This window comes from Molossus molossus, unplaced genomic scaffold (genome assembly GCF_014108415.1).
Source record: "Molossus molossus isolate mMolMol1 unplaced genomic scaffold, mMolMol1.p scaffold_m16_p_18, whole genome shotgun sequence".
Lineage (NCBI taxonomy): Eukaryota > Metazoa > Chordata > Mammalia > Chiroptera > Molossidae > Molossus > Molossus molossus.
The window spans coordinates 30,221,647-30,242,489 of NW_023425353.1; the positions used below are offsets into that span (position 1 = coordinate 30,221,647).

At 49.0% G+C, this 20,843-nt stretch overlaps 1 protein-coding gene across 1 annotated transcript in view; it reads right to left on the bottom strand.

The window, feature by feature from the left end:
* Positions 1–20,843, bottom strand: part of SPSB4 (splA/ryanodine receptor domain and SOCS box containing 4) — a 72,153-nt gene that overhangs the window by 49,505 nt on the left and 1,805 nt on the right. The window contains exon 2 of the mRNA XM_036267296.1: positions 7,190–8,038. Coding sequence (XP_036123189.1) covers positions 7,190–7,883 — 694 coding nt within the window. The 5' untranslated portion in view covers positions 7,884–8,038. The remainder of the gene's footprint in view (positions 1–7,189; positions 8,039–20,843) is intronic.

Consider the following 20,843-nt stretch of genomic DNA (forward strand, 5'->3'; position numbering starts at 1 on the left):
GGGTACAGCTGGTGGGGACACTGTCTGTGTGGACACCCGTGCTGACACGCTCACCTGGCAAGTCACCACTGAGAGCTACAAAACACTGGAACCAGACATTTAGCTGGACGCTTGAAAACTGCTCGTAGTGAAGGCGAAACACTGTCAGCTCATTCGTAACAAATCCAGTTGGCCTTGGAACCTCAGATGGTGTTTCCATCATGTATATTAAAGAGAAAAGAGTCAAAAACCTCCCAAACCAACCTATTCCCCAGTGTGAAATCCCTCAGATTTCACAATGTGAAACCAAATTTAATAACAATAATTATTGCCCCATTTAATAACACCAAGTGACGGTACCAATCTATGGGAGTTGCAAGTCATAACTGGCGATTTTTAAACCTACCTTTTTTAGTACCTACTATGTATCAGGCACTAGCCTAGTCACGCTTACATATTATCCACCAACCTGATGCCTTGCGGCAAAGTAAATCTCTATTACTATTATAAATAAGGACAGTGAGGCTCAGGGGTGAAGTGACTCGCTCGGGGTCACAGCTAATTAGCAGCCAAGTCGGGAATGAGTGGGGGGTGGTGAGACCCCTGAGACCTGGCTCCTCCCACAACCCCACGCGCAGTCCTCAAGAAGGATGGCAGCGCCTATTGTTTCCAGTGTCCTCTCCACGTGCTCGTCCTCCCCGGGCCTGCGTTTCAAATCCCCCCTCCTGCAGGCAGGACTTCCTAGATTGAATCTACTCATGACTGTTACTGGGGGGAAAAACCCTCAAAGCACGTCATGGCATCTGAGCGAAACCTTTTCTCAGCTGAAAGTCTGTTCCTTTCTGTGGAAAACAAAGCGTAGGGACGAGTTTCTGAATGTCGAGATCCTGAATTGAATGGCAGGGCCCATCACGAAGCCTCCACTGGGCCTGGATATGGAGACAGATGTGTCGTGCATGGCACACAGTGAGAGGTCGGAACGGGTCACTTAGGAGTCACGCTTTCAAGGCGGCAGCAGCTGATGGCCAGGCCCCCGCTACTTCAGGCAGCTGTGACTCAGGTCCTGCTGCGATGCAGGAAAAAAAGCTGTGCAGAGGGTGGGAGGGCAGTACATTAATATGCATTTATTGAGCACCTACTATGTACTCTGTTACAAGGGGTGCCGTGGGGGGTGGCCCAGAAGGATGCAGTCTCCACCTCAAAGAACGATCACTTTCAGCAGGAGCAATAACGGAACAGCAAAACACACTTAGTCCGGACCTTCTCTGGGCAAGTAAGGGGCCCAGGGGTCTTACTGCGCTGACATTCACCCTACATGAGGACTGACTGGGTTATACAGCTCAAAGGATCTTAGTCCAACAATGTGTTTAAAGCCTCCTTAATAACATATTGATGCCACTCTACTGTATTTTAAACTAGAAATTAAATCATTCACAAGCATTCATCAGGTGCCCAAGACGAGCTCAGCACTGGGCACGCTATGATTGGTAACGCCGGGTGAGCAAAGGAATGTCCACTGGCCCCTTTCACCATGTACCCATCTGAGCCAAGTGTGGCACCATGCTCATTTCTGCAATAATTTGAAGACTCATAGCAACTCTGCAGGTACATATACTTATTCCCATTGCACAGATGGTAAAACTAAGGCTCAAGGGTGTAAATTCGCCAGAAGAGGGCAGAAATGGAATTCAAATCAGGATCAAAAGTTTATTCTCAAAGACGGGAAACTGCCTAAATGTCCAAAAATAGGGGTTGGAATAATTAAATGATGGTACAGCCATACTATGGAGACCCAAGTCGCTGTTAACAAAGAAGGAAGCAGCTCTATGTTAATCATGCTGAACAATCACCAAGCTAGATTAAGGGGGGAAAATGAGATGCAGAGCAATGTTTGCAATATGGTCACGTTTGTGTAAAACATCTATGTCATAAAAATCTGGAAGGACGCATGAGAGACTGCTGATGGTGGGGAGCTGGGGAGCTACGGAGGGGCAGGCATTTCACTGGACACCCCTTCGGAGACAGTGTTTACGTTTGCTGCCATGTGCACAGTTGACCTTTGAGAAGTAAATGCATCCTATTTTTAAATCCCTCTCTGTCCACTTCCACACGCATGCCTCCTGAGTCACCCTCATGCCTCGAGGAACTTCATATCCATCTAGGGAAAGAAGGCAGACCCACCGGGAAAGCAAGTCAATAGGGCGGACAGGGGGAGAACTCAGTGCTGAAGTGAGGGTGCAGGAGACAGTCCTGGGCTGAGCGCTGGGGGTGAGCTGGAGTCAGGGCAGAATGATAGGGCAGGGGTGGACCTGGTCAGGAGGGAAGAGGAGCTGAGTTCAGATGTCAGCAGGGGTGTGAGGATCGTGCCACCCAGGAGACACTTGGGAGTTGAGCAGGAAGGTCGTGAGTTCAGCGCAGACTGGGAGGACAGCTCTGGCAAGGGGATGGTGTCCTTGCAGTCATTCTGGTAGAAAACTCTCTCTGGCCTTCATCAATACCAGAAACCTTGGCTGGCCGCCAGACTCCTCTGCTGAGCCACTGCGCCAATAAATAGTTGTTGGCAGATCAATTAAACCATCTAGGAACTGCGTCTGGAAATACAATTTTCCTGGCTCAATGCAGGCAGACAATCCCTCTCTGCCAGTTAGGCCCAAGATCCTACGGTTCCCACTCTCCACCCCCCAGAAAGCCAGCCCGGGACACCAACACCTGCTCTGTGGACTCAGGCCCTGCTCTGGGCAGAATGGGGGCCGGGCTGGCCCAGGCAGCGGGGGCAGCGCACAGGAGTGGCTCTGGTACGGGTTGAGTACAGCTCTGCTACTTACTAGCTGTGTGGCTTTGGGCAAATTCTTCACCTTCCAAGAATCAGTTTCCTCTTTTATAAAATGTGGATAATAATAGTCACATTGCCTCAAGGTTTATTGTGTGAACCAAAAAAAAGAATAAAATGAGTACAACACTTGGCCCAAGGCATAGAACATGGGTGGCATCTTTGAAAAAGTATAATTACCATGACCCTCAAATCAAAGCGGTTCGGGACTCCAAGCCTGCTGGTCTCTGTCTGTGCTCCTCTCCACATCCTGTGTCACTCATGTAACACTCACCACCCAAGGACTCCAAGACAGGAGACAGGCCAGTCCATCAGCCCTCCTGGCAGCCAGCATGGAGGGGGAGCCAGGGGCATGACCCCAGGAGCAATTCCTGAAACCAGCCTAGAGCTGCCATTTGACCCAATGATCCCACTTTTAGGAATATATCCTAAGAAACCTGAAACACCAATCAGAAAGAATACATGTACCCCTGTGTTCATAGCCGCCCTATTTACAATAGCTAAGATCTGGAAACAGCCCAAGTGTCCATCAATAAAGCTGATTCCCAAGGTCTGGCCCACCCAGGGCCAACCTCACAGCAGTTGGGACATTTTCAGTGACATTATCCCGTTAGCAAGCAAAGCATGTGTGATTCGAGGCCACGGCTGGCGCTGTCTTCATGCAACGAGCTTTTTGGAACACCCTAAGGAGCTCGTGCTGAGCCAAGAGCTTTGAAGGCTGGAGATGAAGCCGGTGGGAGGAGGAAGCACAGGGAAGCATCTCAGGGCCTCACCCAAACTCTTGGCTGAAGGAAAGGGCCCTGCCCTTTGCTGCACTTGGCCTGACGAAGCAGCCTCTCCTTTGCACTCTCCTCCTGCCTTGTCTGCAAACATCTTCACAAGGGGCCCATTGGACCAGTCTGCCATTGTGAGTCCTGGTTACCCCAGTTACTAGCTGTGTGACCTGGAACAACTTTCTCAAGCTCTCTGTGCCTCAATTCTTCATTGTAAAATAAAGATAATAATATAAGTATTAGCTGAAAGAGTTGTTATAAGGACTAAATGAGTTAGAATTTGTAAAGTGCTTAGAATAGAGCCCAGCACAGACTAAGCACTATATTCGTTTTTGCCGTTATTATGTAAGTACTAGTTATTGCTATTGCTATTATTGGGCTCTGGACCCTGTCATCTGGAGACAACTTGCCGATTTGCCTGGCCTCGGCTCCTCCGTTCTCAGCTCTCTCAGGTGGCAGAGCCCACGGGCGTCAGCTGTTTACGGCAAAGCCCGGGATGCTGAGCTCCTTCACTCCGTGGCGCAGCTGAAGAAACACACTGCAAAGGAAGGAGCACTTCCAGAAACAAACACATGCTCCGGTGTTAAATGCAGTTAGCACTTTCCAAGTCTTGCTTTTACAGGCATAAAAACTCAAAAATTGAGAAAATGGTATAACTTACTTTAATCACATTAGAGGAGAAGCCTCTGTTAAGGCCATTTTTTGTTTTAGTCTATAGGTGAATCCCAGGACCTGGGCCAGCTCACCGGTTGGTCAAAGCAGGGAGCCCTGATCGCTGTGCGCCTGCTATGTGCCGGTGGGCTTTCTCATGCTCGTTTTACAAAGGAGAACCATGGGGTGCAGAGAGAGGACGTACTCCTTGTCCATATGGCCTCCCGGTGAGTGTTGGGGTCTGTGAGGGGCCTTGGCAGAGTTCTGCCCCCGTGATCTTGCGGGGAAGCAACCCCAGAAAACAGCCCCACCCCTCTGCTCTCGAGCCTGTCTCTAACTGCAGCTACATCCCAATAGGGTCTGAGTGTGGGGACCTGCAATCATTCCACAACCAGTGTGGGCTCAGAATTCTTCTCATGCACAGAACCCCACCTTGGGTCACCTGCCCTGCCCAGAGACTCCCTAGGCCAAACCCTTCCCAGCGCCCAGGGATCCACTGGTGGACTTCAGCCCAGGTCACCAGGTATAGGCATCGCAGAGTCCCTTCCCAACCAGCCTCTGTCAGACTCCACTGCAGCCTGTGCTATGGCTTATTGCATAGGCAAGGGCTTGTCCCATGGACCATGGGACTTTTGAAGCCCAGAGAGGATGAGCTCCCCGATTCTTCAGTCATACCCTGCCTGAGACAGAGAACATTACTTCTCTCAGGGGAACAGGCCAGTGCCAGAGCAGACAAGTCAATCCTGTCACTGAATGGGAGATGCCATTGGCTCTCGTCACATGACATCCTGGACTCCCCTTGAGTCTGGGATAGCCATTCCAGCTTCAGCCAACCTGAAAAAAATCACTGCCAGTGGGAGGACGGAACACTCTAAATTCCAGTCTCAAGTTTCTTTAGCCTCTTAAAGGATCCAAGAGCTCAAAATGCCCCAAACACAACCGTTTTTCCCACCCGGATGCCCACCCTCAGCAGTGCACCAAGGAGGACACCAGGGCTTGACTGCTCCCAGTCCTATCATGCGTGAGAGGGCCACTGGCTGCAACCTTGTCAGCACCTTAGCTCTGTGCCTGGAATCCAAGCAACAGATAATACCCGAGTGTGAATTAATACCCAAGAGGAAGCTCAGTTGAGGCCCAACTGTTGGCTCAGGTAACTCCCACAGGGCATCAATGTCAGCCTTTAATCCCAGCTACCATAGTATTGGTGCCACCACACAAGATCTCACAGTAGTTGTGAAAGGGATCTGATACTGTCCCAATTTATAGATGAGTAAAATGAGACGTAAGGTGTTAAGAGTGACTGACTCACCAAAGACACAAAACCACGGAGGGTTTGGGTTGCATTGGAAGTAAGGCGGCTCAGACTCAAGAGCCCTGCACCAAGCCCACCTGTCTAGACCAGTGATCAATTCTGGCAAGGAAAATTTCCAATTCCGTTTCAAGAGAGTGTTGTTGGTGTTGGTTTGCTCAGCCCTGAGGTCTGCCTGGTCACCATGTCCACGAGGGATCCAGACATTCTCCACAAGGCACTGGGATGACCAACCAGCCTTCTCAGGACACGCTCATCCGCTCTGAGATTTAACCAGTTAATCAGAGCAAACCACGTTGTGACATTCAATGGCAATCTTAGTCCAACAACCACAAGAATAAAATATGAACAAGAACACCACCGATTCCACCGCAGAGCTGAGCGTGTCAGCCACTGCCTGTTGGCCTGCCACCCTTGTAAAGTCAACCCACTCTGCCCTTGAGTAAGTGGAAATCTTACTTGAGTAAAATCTTGTGCTGGACTTTTCTTGAGTGTTACTTGCAGCCCCTCAACTTATGGGGGGAAGCAGAAGAAAGAGTGGGCTTCAGAGGCTCACAGAGCGGGGGAGACCTGGTACTCGCTCTCTGGAGCCCCGCTCTTCAGTTTTCTCATCTCTGAGATGGGGCGATTATAGCTCTCACTTAGAACAAATACACCGAAACTCTGGCTTTCAGTGCCCACCTCCGTGAGCTTCGTCGGGGTGAGGAGGATGCCTGTTTGGACAAGGAGTGTGTGGGACAGGCGTCCACACGCGCCTTTGTCTGGAGGCCACCCTGCCTCCAGGAGTGCCTGCGCCCTAAGACCAATCACCCCTTTTGTTACTGCTGCCTCACAGGACGCCTGTGTATATTAAATGAGAGGAGACCTTAGACTTATTAGGGGTCAAACCCAGCAGCCTATGGGCTTGTCTGTAGCCTGACATGTGTTTTGTTGGCCTCCATGGTGTTTTCAGCAGCGGCCAACTTTAAAACTAGGATAGTTCGCTCAAAATCTAGATTTCTGGGTCCTCTTGGAAAAAAAACAAAACCCAGAAGATTTCACAACTTGCAGCTCTCATTCCCATGAGGCAAAGGCAATAATCAGCTACAGAGGACAGGCAGCTGCCCCGACAGACAGTTCTCCAGGAGAGCTGGAATTTGGGTGTTCGGCCCTGTGTACAGGTGGTCAATAAATGATAGCTGCTATCATTATTATCCAGCGACTTCAATGCATGGCACTCAGTACAGGGGCTGTGCCTTCCACTTGCCACTCTCCTCCTGCTGTCATCATTTTGCATAACCCTTATGCAGACCAAAAATTTCAAAATTAGGTCAACACTCAAAGCCAGTTACTCTTCTAATCACTTCACATATATTATTATCTTATTTGATCTTCAACACAACCCCGACCAAAATTACTAACACTGTGCCTCTTTTGTAGAATGGGAAACTGAGGCACAGCTCAAGATCACTAAGCCAGCAAAAGACAGTGCAGAATCGAACTGCCTGGCCCCAGAGCCCATGTTCTAACCACACTCTACACGTGGCAGGGTCATCCCACGTGCACACGGAGGGCGGGGCCTCACCTACCTCCGGCCACCCTCTCCGACTCCCCCAGGGACCGGCGACTCTGGAACTCCCTACCCCCCACACAGCTGGCTGCACTTACGGTCAAGGCCATTGATGTAGCGCATGGTGACTTCACAGTGGCCCCACACAGCACTCACCACCGGGTACAGCTTCTTGCCCTTGAGACCACGAAAGGCCACGCCCAGGTACTGGCCGTCCACGACGAAGCTGAGCGTGCCCTCGTCCATGTCCAGCACCACAAGCAACGAGTCTGGCAGCGCGAAGGCCTCCTCGGGCCCCAGGAAGGCCGGGTAGGCCACTCCGGGCCGGTTCTTGCCATCGTGGTAGAGGCGACTGCGGCCCAGGTCCCAGCCCCACGACTCAGCGTCACTCCCCACCAGCGCGGTGTAGCCCACCGAGTGCAGGGGTGCCCGGGCCGTGGCCACGCCCACTACCGCGTGGGTGCCCCGCTGCCGAGCGGGCCAGTGGATCTGCCAGGCGTGCAGGCCGCGGGCATGGCCCACTTTGCCGCGGATGCCGTCAGTGCTCTGGGCCACCGGGTGCCGGTGGAAGGTGAGCCGGTCGTCGTCCTTGACGAAGACGTTGAGCGAACGGTCCTCGGGGTTCCACGCGTGCCGCAGCTGCACGGCCAGCCCCGCCGCGGGCATGTCCAGCAGCTGGTCTAGCCGCGCGGGCCTCCCCGGCTCTGCTCCCCGCAGCTCCCGCTTGGCCGGCCGCAGCGCCGGCTCTCGAACCTCCACTGACTTGAGGCTCCCCGAGAGCTTCTGGCCCATGGTTCACTGCCAGGAGGGGCCACCGCTGCAGGCCACCGCTACCTCGTGGGAGCTGCCACTCCCCGCAGCCAGGGATGGGCCAGGGGCCTGGGAACCAGGCTTCCGGACGGTGTACTTCCACAGCCTCTGCCGGGCTGGGGCAGGGGCCCAAGCTCCTGGAAGGAAGCAGAGGGCACAGGCTATAACAGCAGCATCGACCGCGTATATGCCCATGCCTGGGCTGAGCACTTCCCATGCATTCATTATAATTAATATAATAATATCTGACACCTAATACTTGCCGTATGCCAGACACTGTTCTAAATGACTTACATTTATTAGCTCATTTAATCCTTAAACCTCCCTATGACATACACATTATTCCCATCTTACTCATGAGAAAACTAAAAGAGAAAGGGTAATTAACCAAAGCCCCACAGCTAATAAGGGGCTGAGCCAAGATTCAAACCTGGGCCATCTGGCTTCAGAGTCCATGTTCTGTACTTGGAGGAGTCATAGGTCATTTTATTTTAGAAATGTGGACCGAGCCCATAGAAGTTAAGTGACTTGTCCAAGACCACAGAGGCTGGAGAGGAACCCAGGTGCATTCGATTCCACAGGACAAGCCCTGTGCCAAGGCTGGGGGGACGCAGTTGCTTAAGACATGGGGGCCGAAGATATGTAGGCTATGGCCCCTTGTCTCCTTTCCCTGGCTGCCTTGGGGAGCTTAAATAGCATCTAAAATATAGCCAGGTGTAATAAGCAAGACACAGAGTGAGGATTCAGCAAGATCGCCCAGAGATGTGGACATGGACACCAGCAGCCATCTGAGGATGGGGTGGGGTCTTCATGGGAAGGGGGCAGGAAGCATGGGGATAAGGGAACCGGTGCCAGGCTCTGGAACCAAAAGAAACTGCATCCAAACTCCTTTCCATCTCTTAGCTGTGTGTCCACAGGAAGGTCTCTTAACCTCTCCAAGACTCTAGTTTCCTCTTCTGTAGCATGGAGATAAAATGCCTCCCTCTAGGTGGTGTGAGAACCTGAGAGACAATAATATAAAGGGCTAGCCTGAGACTCTGTGTCTGGGTCTACCCTCTGGGTATCCCATGTGAACCCTTTCCCTTTGGAGGGACAAGTTCTTTCTTGGGGCATATAAATACCATTAACAGCATTAACTCTGGAAACCTGCTCTGAGGCAGGATTCTAGCTTTGGGGGAGGAGGACTTGGCCACCATCACCAGGAGACCAGCCAGAGCCCAGGGTGCTTGGATGGGCCCTGGTGGAGGTTGAGATGGAGAGCTGAGCCCTGCAGCCAGCGCAGAGCAATGCATGTGCCCTCCCCACCCTGGCCTGAGTGTTGCTGGGCTCAGAACCACTTCCACTGAAACAGACCAGGAGACAGATGGTTTTCATCCCCTGCCATGACCTCCCACCCAAATAATGGCACACTCTCAGCCAAAGTGCAGGTGGATGGAGAGGGAAAGAAGCGTGCTGGCAGGGAGGGATGCTGTGCATTTCTTTTTTAGCGCTCCTACTTTTCTCTCAACTCCCATTTTCTTTCCTTCCTATGGTTAGACCCCAGCTTCAGCTCATCCCAACTCCATCCAGAGAGCTCTGGCCAATGTGTAATCTGGAGGAAGGCCAGAACACGTAACAAGGAAAAGTCACAACACTAGACAGTTCTAACGTAGCAGAATGAAGCTATGCCTTTTCATATCCCAAATCACACAAAATAAAAGAGAAGGAGACGACACAGAAATGTAAATTCTATCTTCTGCAAAACTAGAACACACTTGTAATCTGAACCGCAACTTAGAAGGAGAGGCTGCCAAAAACAGTAAAGACCTACCCAAAGCAGTGAAGACCAAACGGGGTGTGAGAAAACACCTACACGAGACACCTGTGGCTGCAAAGCTCGGATGAAGCTGGCAGATCTCTCTCAGTTGGCACTCTCTGAAGGAAAAAACCCAGTGATTCCTAATCAGGAACAATGGGAACAGGGTATGTACATTGGCAGATGCCTGTGACACCAGGTCACCCAGGAACATGGACATGAACATAAGGCAACCATCTGAGGATGGGGCGGAGTCTCCGTGGGAAGGTGAGTGGGAGGCAGGGGGAGAGAGGAGGAAGGAGGAGGACGGGGCTAACAAAACCACAGGCCAGCCATCTCCACGGGGGGCCGTGTGTTGGTGAGGCAGAGCAGGAGAAGGGCCTGAATTAGGGGAAGGCTATAGCTGCAGGTCTCTGCTGTCTGGGTAGAAGCTAAAAGACCAGTGTGGCTCAGTGGTTGAGTGTCGTCTCATGCACCAAGAGGTCGCTGCTTCGATTGCCGGTCAGGGCACATGCCCAGTGGGGAGCATGCAGGAGGTGGCCAATCGATGTTCTCTCTCATCGATGTTTCTATCTCTCTCTCCCTCTCCCTTTCTCTCTCTCTCTAACATCAATAAAGAAAAGAAAAAAAGACATCACTGCCACAGTCCTGTGCAGAGCTACCATGAACCTAGAACAATCCTGCTCTCCAGGAACACTTCCATGAACCTCCTCTATATGCACCCCTGGAAAACACCAATCTTAGAAGGTTTGCCTCTTTCAAAGAGTGACCAGCACACAATATAGTCCAGGATGCTAGAGGAGAAATAAAGGAACTAAAGAACAGGGGAAAAAAATTAGAAACCAAGAAAACTCACCAGAAAAAAAGCTGCCACATAGCAGATAAAAATTATGACCAAATTTGCAAACTAATTCTATGATCGCTTTTTTCAGAAGGGAGACAACTAGTACAGTCTTTAAAAAATTAATGCACTTTACATAGTTGTAAAGGCTACCTCCAGAAGAACTGAAAATTCAAACCTTCCAGTTGTCAGAAGGAACACAACACAAAATAAAACAGACCATACCACGGAAGATTTTGTTTTTAAAAGCAATAGAAGCAAAGAGACAAAGAAACAAAATCTGATAGGAAAACTAAGACCAAAATACCAGCTGTGTCAATGAATGGCCACAGAAAACTACTACAAAGAAAGGATTCAAAGATTGGGGAACAAGACCAAACCCCTAACAGTATGCTTCCTACAGGAGATATCTCCAAAGCAAAGTGACTCGACAATTTTAAAAATAAAAGAAGGGCAAATATATACCAGGTAAGTGCCACCTCAGATTAAACAGGCACTATCACCTACTATTGTCAAGTAAAGTTGAATTCAGGGTAAATGGTTTTAAATGAGACAAAGAAGAACACTTTACATTAATGAAAAACATGACCCACAATTGAAGATCTAACCAAACCAAGCAGCAGCACCAAAATTCAGAGCAAACACTACACAAGGAACAGGAAACACAAGGAGCAACAGACAGATACACTGTAAAGGCAGGTGATTTTAATTTACCTCTTTTCTTTCATGACAGATCAAGGGTCCAAATTAGGTAAAGACAGAAAAATCAATATGACAGGTTTAATTGATGTATATTTCAAAAAGTTTTCCCATATATTAGGCTACAAATAAAACCTCACCCAAAAAGCTGAAATAATATAGAATCTAATAACAGAAGATAAACTAGAAATTAATCACAAAATTATGGATCACAAAACTCTACCACTTGAACATTTTAAAAAGTCTCTTTTAGTCACCCTGCTCCGTTTACTTCTATGTTCTAAGTGAGCGGCTTACCAAGTGTGTTAGGAAATTCCCCTCAGGAAACTGCAATGGTCTCAGCCAACATAAGTAGGCCAGCTACTGAGGGAGCCCCCTTTATTCCTTCCTACCCGCTCGCACACCTTGGTGCTGCTGTCGGATTGCTGCGGCCACCCGTGTTACTGCAGTACTTCCCTCCTCACGCTTTAGGAAAACCTTCACTTACTTTCCTTTGCATGACAGGTCTCTGTCCTGTTTGTTATGGAGTAGTTTCGACAACTTAAATGTGACTATGGTATAAACAGTAAAATGGCTAAAGATAAGTAAATAAATAATAAACTCGCTTTTAGACAACCCAGATTTTTTTAATATAAAAAGAGAGTTCTAGCCCTGGCCAGTCTGGCTCAGCAGTTAGAGCATCGGTCCGCAGTCCAGAGAGACCCGGGTTCGGTTCCCACTAAGGACACGTACCTCAGTTGCAGTTTGTCCCTGGCCCCGGTTGGGGTTGTGTGGGTGGCAACCAGTCGATGTCTTTCTTTCACGTCGATGTTTCTCTCTCTCTCTCTTCCTCCCACTCTCCCTCCTGCTATCTGAAGATAAATGCAAAAATGTCCTCAGGTGAGGATTAAAAAAAAAAAAAAAGAGCTCTCTATAAAAACTGCAGAATACCTAGAGAATAAGAATAAGAAATGTTCCATGTATTAGAATCTGTGGGATCCCACTAAAATAGTGCTCAGAGGAAATTATGACTGTTTTACTTATACTAGCAAATAAAAAAAAAGGAAATACATGAATTAAGCATAATAAAAAAGAAAAATAATAGAACTAATAAAAAAAAATCTGAGCACTGATTCTTTTTTTTGAGGGGGGTGGGAATACAGTACCAAAAAAACCAAACCAATAAAACATAGAAACAATTGAATCCAGTCATTTAGTCTATATTATCATATTGTTATTATTATATTATACCTACTATACTAATCTATTGTGTTGATAGTATGTACCCTTGATATGATGTAATGAAATAACACATTATCTCTATGATCCTCCTCCCCCAAGTCCCTGAGTCTAATCATAAGAAAAACACAGGACAAGTTCCATCAAAATACCTGACTAGTACGCCTCCAAACTGCATGGCCATTAAAGACAACCACGGCCAAGAAGAGCCTAGGAGACATGACTACTAAATGTAATGGGTTGTTCTGGGTAAGATCCTGAACAAAAGAAGGACATTAGGTAAAAACTAAAAACACTTGAATTAAGTATGGCCTTTAGTTAATAACAGTAATCAATAGTAGTTCATTAGTTGTGATAAATATACCACACTAATGTAAGATGTTAATAATAGGGGAAACTGAGTGTGAGTATATGGAACTCTCTGTACCATCAGCTTGGTTTTTCTATAAACCTAATACTATTCTAAAGAACAGTCTATTAATTAAAAACATTAAATTAATTTCTAAGTTTTAGATAATACAAAAAATGTATAAAAACTTAAAATCACCTTCTATCTCATTAATCAGATATAAACACTGTTAGCATTTGGATGTATTTCATTTTGTTCTTTTTTTGTCCATAAATTATTAGTAACTTTTCTTTATTAAAAAAAATTTTTTTTCTTTATTGATTTTATTTTTTTTTATCCTCACACAGGACATTTTTTTTTTTATATTTTGTTCAGATAGAGTAGGAGGGAGAGAAAGAGAGAGAGAAACATCAATGTGAAAGGGACACATCGAGTGGTTGCCACCCACACGACCCAACCAGGGCCAGGGACAAACCGCAACAGAGGTACGTGCCCTTAGTGGGAACTGAACCCGGGTATCTCTGGGCTGCAGGCCGACGCTCTAACTGCTGAGCCAAACCGACCAGGGCTCTTTATTGATTTTAGAGAGAGAGGAAGGGAGCAGGAGAGAGAGATAGAAACATCAATGAAAGAGAACATCGATTGGCTGCCTCCTGCATGCTCCCCACTGGAGATCGGGCCCACGATCTAGGCATATGTCCTGACGGGGAATTGAACTGGCGACCTCTTGGTGCATGGGTCAACGCTCAACCACTGAGTCACACTAGCCAGACAGTGAATTTTCTTTTTAAAAATTGGCATCATGAGCCTTTATTCAGGTTATCTCACCTAAAATTTAAATTAACAATTTCATATATTACTAAATATACTTTAAATGCATGACTTCATGACTAAATAAAATACTAAAATATGTAAACCACTTAATCTAGTCATTTAAAAGAGAGGGGCAGAAGATACAAATATGTAAAATATGAAATAAAAATGAGAAATAACCAAATGGCATAGCAAAAAAACACTTATAAAAGAAATTAGACTTGCTTGTTGTTTTAAAATGGGAAGATACAAATCCTAAATCATAAATATGACAAACTTCTACAAATGAGAAAGAGAAGACCAACCCAAATACAGAATGTACAGGGATACAACAGTTACACACACAAACAGCTTTGAAAAGTTGATCTATCTACCAAATGCGTAATAAAAGAGAATCTAGTTAGAACTACAATGAAATGCATTTTGGTGTTATGGGATTAGTGAAGATCAAAAAGCTGTATAATACCTTCTCAGAGAAGCAGACAGGTTCCTCCGTGAACGGCAAATTAGCATTATCTCAGAATTACAAATGCACATACCCTCTGACCTAGCAACTCTATTTCTAGCATTTATTCAGATATGCTCTCAAGTGTGCAAAACTACATATATACACATATATGTGTAGTATATGTAATATATATGTATTGTATAACACATAATCTGTAATACACGTATATATAAATTATATGTATTACATATATAAATATGCAGCATTGCTTATAATAACAAAATATTGGAAAAAACCCCAAATGAAGACAGGATAATTTTTTTTTTTTTGTAAGAAGTTCTGCTTTTATTGCATTGAAGACTATAAATGATAAGGCTATCAATTATGGTAAACCCATATAAAAGAAAACTATGCAGCTGGAGAAAAGAATGTACTGATATGAAAGATCCAACAGATAGATGAAGTCAAACAAGATGCTGTGTCCAATATGCCCAAAGGGCTTCATCAAGCCCTGAGCCTCAACCAGGCCTTGAGAAATAAGCAAGGTAACATGTGAGGGGTGCAGGGCACAAAGTGGGATTCAATCAGCAGAACCAACACATCCACCCGGGGTCCCCTCTGGAAGTTTGCAGACCGCCCAAGGGCGTCTGACTGGGAGATCAGGGAATTGGAATCTCCTCCAGTTGTAATTCACTCAAAGTCACCTGTGCTCCCATTCTACAGACCAGAAAACTGGGCTGTAAGAGGAAGCAGCCTGACCGGTCACCTAGCTAGAAGCCGGTAGGGCTGGTCCCACCCTGGTAGCCTGAACCCAAAGTCCCCAGTGCCCCTACTCCCCGTCCTTCTCCATCACTAACCTTAAATGTATGCACTCACTCTGTGCCAGGCGGCGTGACAGCTGCTTCACGGGACCACGAGGCATGTGCCCCTTTATTCAAAAGAGGAAACCGGCTCCCAGTGAGAGGTTCCCAGTAAGTGGCAGGGTGGGCATGGGCCCCAGGGCCACAGCGGGACAAGCCTGTGCTTCACCATCTTCCTCCACCCTGGTAGAACAGGGCTTCTCCATGGCACCCACACAGGACATTTCTAAGGGAAATCCACAACCATGCCAACTGCGTTGCTGTTGTTGAAGAGACTTGACTGTGTTTGAAAGCAGCTTCAGAGGAGACCCATGTGGGGTCACTGAGGGCAAGTGACTCTCCCTCCTGGCTGCGGTCTCAGGGCCTCGACACCTCAGGCAGGGATCCTGAAGGCCGCCCACACTGGGGACGGGGCAAGGTAGACATATAACAGACAGCCCCTTTGCTGCCCCCCGACCCCCCAAGAAAGGGCCCAGGACGGAGTGTTCATGTCCAAGAATGGCCAATGGCCACCCACTAAGGAAAACTAGTGACATCACAATATAAGGACGGGCAGGGTTTGAATTCCTGCCTGTCCGTTGGGCCTGGGCAAGGAGTTAACATCTCTGAGGCTCATCTGAAAGGTGCTGCTAAGCATGTGCTAACCTCACCTGCCTTTGCTAGGCTCAGGGTGGATGTCTGTGAAGTCTGAAATGGCACAGGGCACCAAGGGGCATCTGGGGAATGTTGAGTGCTGCTTTAAACTGTGTATGTCCTCTGACATTGCTTTTTCTCCATCTGAGTGCACCCTAAGGAAACAAACCTGGGTGTGCACTAGGATTCGGCGACAGAAGAACCTGTAAAGGACCAGAATCAAGAAACAGAATGACCAGCTGAAGACAGGGCCAAGGCCAGAGCTGAAAGACAGGAAATTGCAAATGTAGAGACCCAACTCCTAAACTGGGGTCACAGGTCAGTCAGTCTTCATGTCTTTGTTCAGATGTGTGGGGCCCTGAGTCCATCCTTCCTCACTTCCCCAATCCTGCCTGAGCGCTCCACCTCCTCCAGGAAGCCTGCCCTGCTCCACCAGGCTTCTCGGTGCCTCCCCAGCACCTCTGTGCACCCCGAGCCAGCCAGGACTCTCTGGTCCTGCTTGTCTGCACTTTTGCACCTTGAAGGGCACTCCTCTGAGGACAGGAAGCTCTCACCTGGGCTTCCTTGCTCCCCTCACGCAGACACAAGCACCGGGCTCTGAAGTCAGGACAGAGTGTACGTGTGGGTGTGGAAAGCAGATGCTGGGCTTTAGGGAGATCTCGTTTTCTGCTCTCTTTAGAGGATGCGGCAGGAAAAGGGCAGGAAAAGGGCCAGGCCTGGAATCACGAGGTGGGGACACGGGCACGGTTCTGCCACAAACACAATCACAGCCTCTGAGCAGCTGATCTTGGCTCTAGCCAGTCTGCCCCTCTGCTCGATGCTGCTGTGCACCTTTCCCGCTTCCGGTTCTCGTGTTAGTTGGGCGAACACTTAGTGAATGCCTGCCATGTGCCAGGCTCGGTGCTGCTAAGAGCTAGGGACACAGTTGTGGCCAACTCAGGCTCAATCCCTGCCCTCTCTCTCCAGCCAGGAATCGTCACATTTCTCTTTGTCTCCACCACAGCACGTGGCACTGGGCCAGGCACAGGGCAGATACAAGAGAGTTAGCTTCCTGATAGGAATATCATTCTCTCTCGGCCCAGTAAGCACAGGGCACACTGAGCAATGCCTAAGGATGCCTCCATCACATTCCCTCAAACGGAACTCACCAGCCTAGGCCGTGCTTGGAGGGGGATGCTTAATGACATTAACCGGAAGGATCCGCCCTAGGACTTCACTGATGGCAGAGCAAGGAAAGAAAACTCAGATTGCCAATTGCCCTTCCCAGGACCCTGGTGGGTGTTAACAGCTCAACAGAGAAATGAGACATGAAGCATCGATGTCACCCTGCTTAAGGAGCCTCACTGGTTTGCAAAACATGACACTCAGTCTTCAGAGGCCAAAGACTCGAAATCCCATTCTCGGAGGCCTGTCTGGCTGGGCTCACCCAGGCATGGGGTTTGCCAGAAGACAGGACTGCTGCAGGAACTGGTACTGACGGGGTGAAATGCCCTCCCCTCAGTGTGCCCTTTGGCTTCAGACGTGCTGGGGTAGTGAGTGGATGTGGATTTCATTTCTCCTTTTAAGCAGAGTAATGATGCCTCCCTGGGATCTGAGGCTACAGGAAAGTCTGAGACCCTATCACTTCCCCCTAGGCAGAGCTGACGCCCAGGGGCTCAGACCCAGTTGCAGGTCTGAATCATGACAAGGACTGTAAAAAGCAGGGCAGCTTGATACCACTTGAACTCCTTTAATAGACTGCATCCCGCTTTCAGACACATACTACAGCACTTCTGAAACGCAAGCCGATCTCCACGCTCCCTGCTTGAGATCCACAGCCTCTGCCGCTCTCAGGACCCGGTGCAGACGCCTAACCCTAACCCTGCCTAAATGCTCCGCTGTGCTTCCCCAGTCCATCTTCCTCCGAGAACCCCTCCACCGGCTCCCCGCCAACCTGCCCGAATCTCCCTACAGGCCCACATGGGCCCCATATCCATGTCCTGCTATGCTGCAGCCACTGTCCCTCTCTCTCCCTGCACACCCCCTCATTGCACACATCTGGGGAATTCATTTGCCTGGGGTATCTAGGCCTCTGGGGGCTCCCCAATCCCCCCTCTGCTCTCAGAGCCCCTGTACCTGTCTCTACCATAGATTTATCACAAGGGGCCATGTCATCTTCCTAGCTGTCTTCCTCCTGCCAGCCAAGGACTGAGTCTCCTCACCGAGTCCCTGGGACTCCACGGCTCTGGCTCAGAGAAAGTGGTGGGTGAATGTCTACACAATGCACACGCATGAACACATGAATAAAAGCCAGCTGCTGCCTTAGAAAGCACTCCACCCAGCCATGATCCCGGCGCGGAGCTCCCTGAGACCGCTCTTCATTCCTCGGTTTTCATCTCGGTACATTTGTAAAGACACAACAATACCAAGGAGACTGGTTCAACTGGGATTTTTAAAGATTTTCTTAGTACAGATATTAAGTAGAGGGGCTGTTTTATTAAAAGATGCTCAGTCAGAATAAACCTGCCAATGATGAATGAACTAAAGAAGCCCGCCCCCAGGCTTTTATTTATAGACGTCCATTAGTTTCCCCCTCCCTTCGCAGGCACAGAGCTCACACTACAACTGGCTGGGCAAGCCCTTTCTTCCCAGGAGCTCACAAAGAGAGCCATCTGTCCAGTTCCAGGTGGAACTGTCTCACGCCTATCTTCCTGGAGCTGAATCAATGAGGCTTCCCCTAGCCTCTCCTTCTTGTGGGGTTTCCATGGGAATCCTCCCACGCCTGACTGAGCCAGGAGCCCCCAAGGCGGAAGCTCAGGCTGTCAGCCAAAAAGAAGAGCAGGGAGGGGATGGGATGAAGGAGGTTTGCAGGCCAGCGCTCCGCAAGGTCATTTGAAAGAGACACACCTTCCTGGCAGGCCTGGTCAATGCTGCAGCTGCCCCTGTGCCCAGAGGGCTGTCCTAGGCACAGATGGGTTGTTCTGTAGGACAGCTGGTCTCTGTGAGGCCCAGCACGGCTCAGACTGGAGCAAAGTTGGAGGAGAGGGGCTGGGGGAGGGTGCTGCACAATGGGACCCTCTTGGGAAGAATCCTAGGAAGAAAACACAATACTCTTCATGTCCAGCCCTCATTTCTCTTCCAAGCTGAACTCTGCCCAGCTGGTATAACTGGTTGTCTGGAAACGCCGATGCCTGAAAGAAAAGCGAATCTATTCTATTCATACCTCAGACTTGATCTAGGATAATATCACAGGGACCTGCTGGGTTTCTGAAGATCCCTCTGTTAAGCCTGAGCCTGAGGGTTCTGTGGGATCAGTTTTGAGATGCCAGGGGGGAGACTAGGGAGGAGGAGGGGATTGTGAGGAAGCAGGGAGACAGGGAGACCCAGAGAGAGAGAGAGAGAGAGAGAGAGAGAGAGAGGCAGGGCCAGGTGGGAGGGAGCCACTTGGCCCCAGGAATCTGTGACTTGCGTATCTCACAGTGTGGCTGACAGGTGAGATGTCTCTGCGGCCCAATTCGCTGGATTAAGCCTCATTCTTTTCCTGGAGAAGGCAGAACTCCAGGTTCGCCATGGCTGACACCTCACAGCACTAAAAGCCAGGCGGGTGCCTATGGAGAAGCTCTTCCTCTGAACATCACAGCACATAAATGGGTAGAGCTCACAGCAGCTTCCAGCCACCTCCGGGCTCCAGGGACCACCTTGTCTGCCCCATAAATGGGGTGGCCCTTAGGTCACATCTTCAGTCTCTGCTCTTCTGTGTGTGTGTCTTTGCTTATGACTGGCATTTCCAGCCCTTGCAGGTTCCCCCGAACTGGGTCTCTAGCCCTGCCTTCTCTCCTCAGCTCTCACCCACATAGAAGACTCTGGCCTCTCCAGACTAGGGCTCCTTCAAATGACCTTGTGAAGCCAGCTGGCTTCTTTCCACCATAAGTCTCCACCCTCTCCAGATGCCAGACATGGAGGCACCCACTGGCACCTCAGAATCCACATACCCGGGGCTGACCTCAGCCTCTTCCCTCTGGCATAGCAGGTTCCTCTCTGCACATCCCTGTGTCTGCCATGGATCCCCCATCTCAGACTCCATCACTCTATGTCTTCAACTTCCCTTGCCTGGATTACTGCAATGGTCTCCTTACGGGGCTCCAGGACTCCAGTCTATGCTCCCCACCACCTGCCCTACTGCCAAGGGCTAAATCCGACCAAGCTGCCCACCTTCCTTCTCCTTCAACTGCCCTGGTGGCTTCTCCAGGGAGACATTGCACCCCTTAGCTTAGCACATAAGAGTACTCAAAACCTGCTCTTGCTTATTTCTCCCACGCCGGTCTCCCAGCATGGCCCACCGCAGACCAGTCACACCAGACTCCCCCGGCACCTGGGAGCCTTCCCACCTTCTTCTGACACTCATTAATCCCTACCCCACACCCAAGCAGGCCGGGCAGCTACCACTGCAGCCCCTCCATCTTCCTGCATCAGTCTTTGAAATAAAATAGAAACACAAACTGGAGAGAGATTTGAGTGGAATGGCTGGCAAGCTGAATATTGTTAGTTGCCAAAGATAGCTTAATTGCATTTATTACTACTTTTAAGAGGAGGGGAAAAAAATGGAATCAGGGCCCCTGGCTGGGTAGATCAATTGGTTAGAGTATTGTCTGGATATGCCAAAGGTTGTGGGTTTGATCCCTAGTCAGGGCACATACAAGAATCAACCAATGAATGCATAAATGAGTAGAACAAATCAACATTTTTTTTTCTCTCTCTCTCTCTCTTCTTCCCTCCCTCCCTCCTTCCCTCTCTCTAAAATCAATCAATTAAAAAATTTATTTTAAATAAATAGAATCAGAGGGCTGTACCCTGATATAAAGCATGTTTATATCATGCTACTGACACTGTCTTTCTAAGAACTCCATTAATCAACAGTGCTTACAATAATGAAGGGTTTGGAGGATGGGGAGGGATTCCCCATCAGCCTGACTGACAGAAGCTGCAGGATTTGGTTGCAGGGTAGAAGCCCTGTGGTGGAAAAAATCTAGTGCCCTGATCTCCTGTTCCCCAGGTGCAGGGTGCAGTGACTGGCCAGGAAGAAGGTGGGCAGATCCTGAATTCTCCTTTTAATAGCGTTTATCCCAGGCTCAGACATAACATTTCAAGTCTTCCTGATTTAGGCTCATCAGATCTTTGCAATGGGGAGGGTGTTAGGAGGATGGGGACAAAGATTCCTAGAGAGAGAAAGCCTATTTCACCCCACCCCAACTTCCCCCAGAAAAGGATGGAAAGTGTAGAAACTGATTTGGGAGAGATCAGAGTACT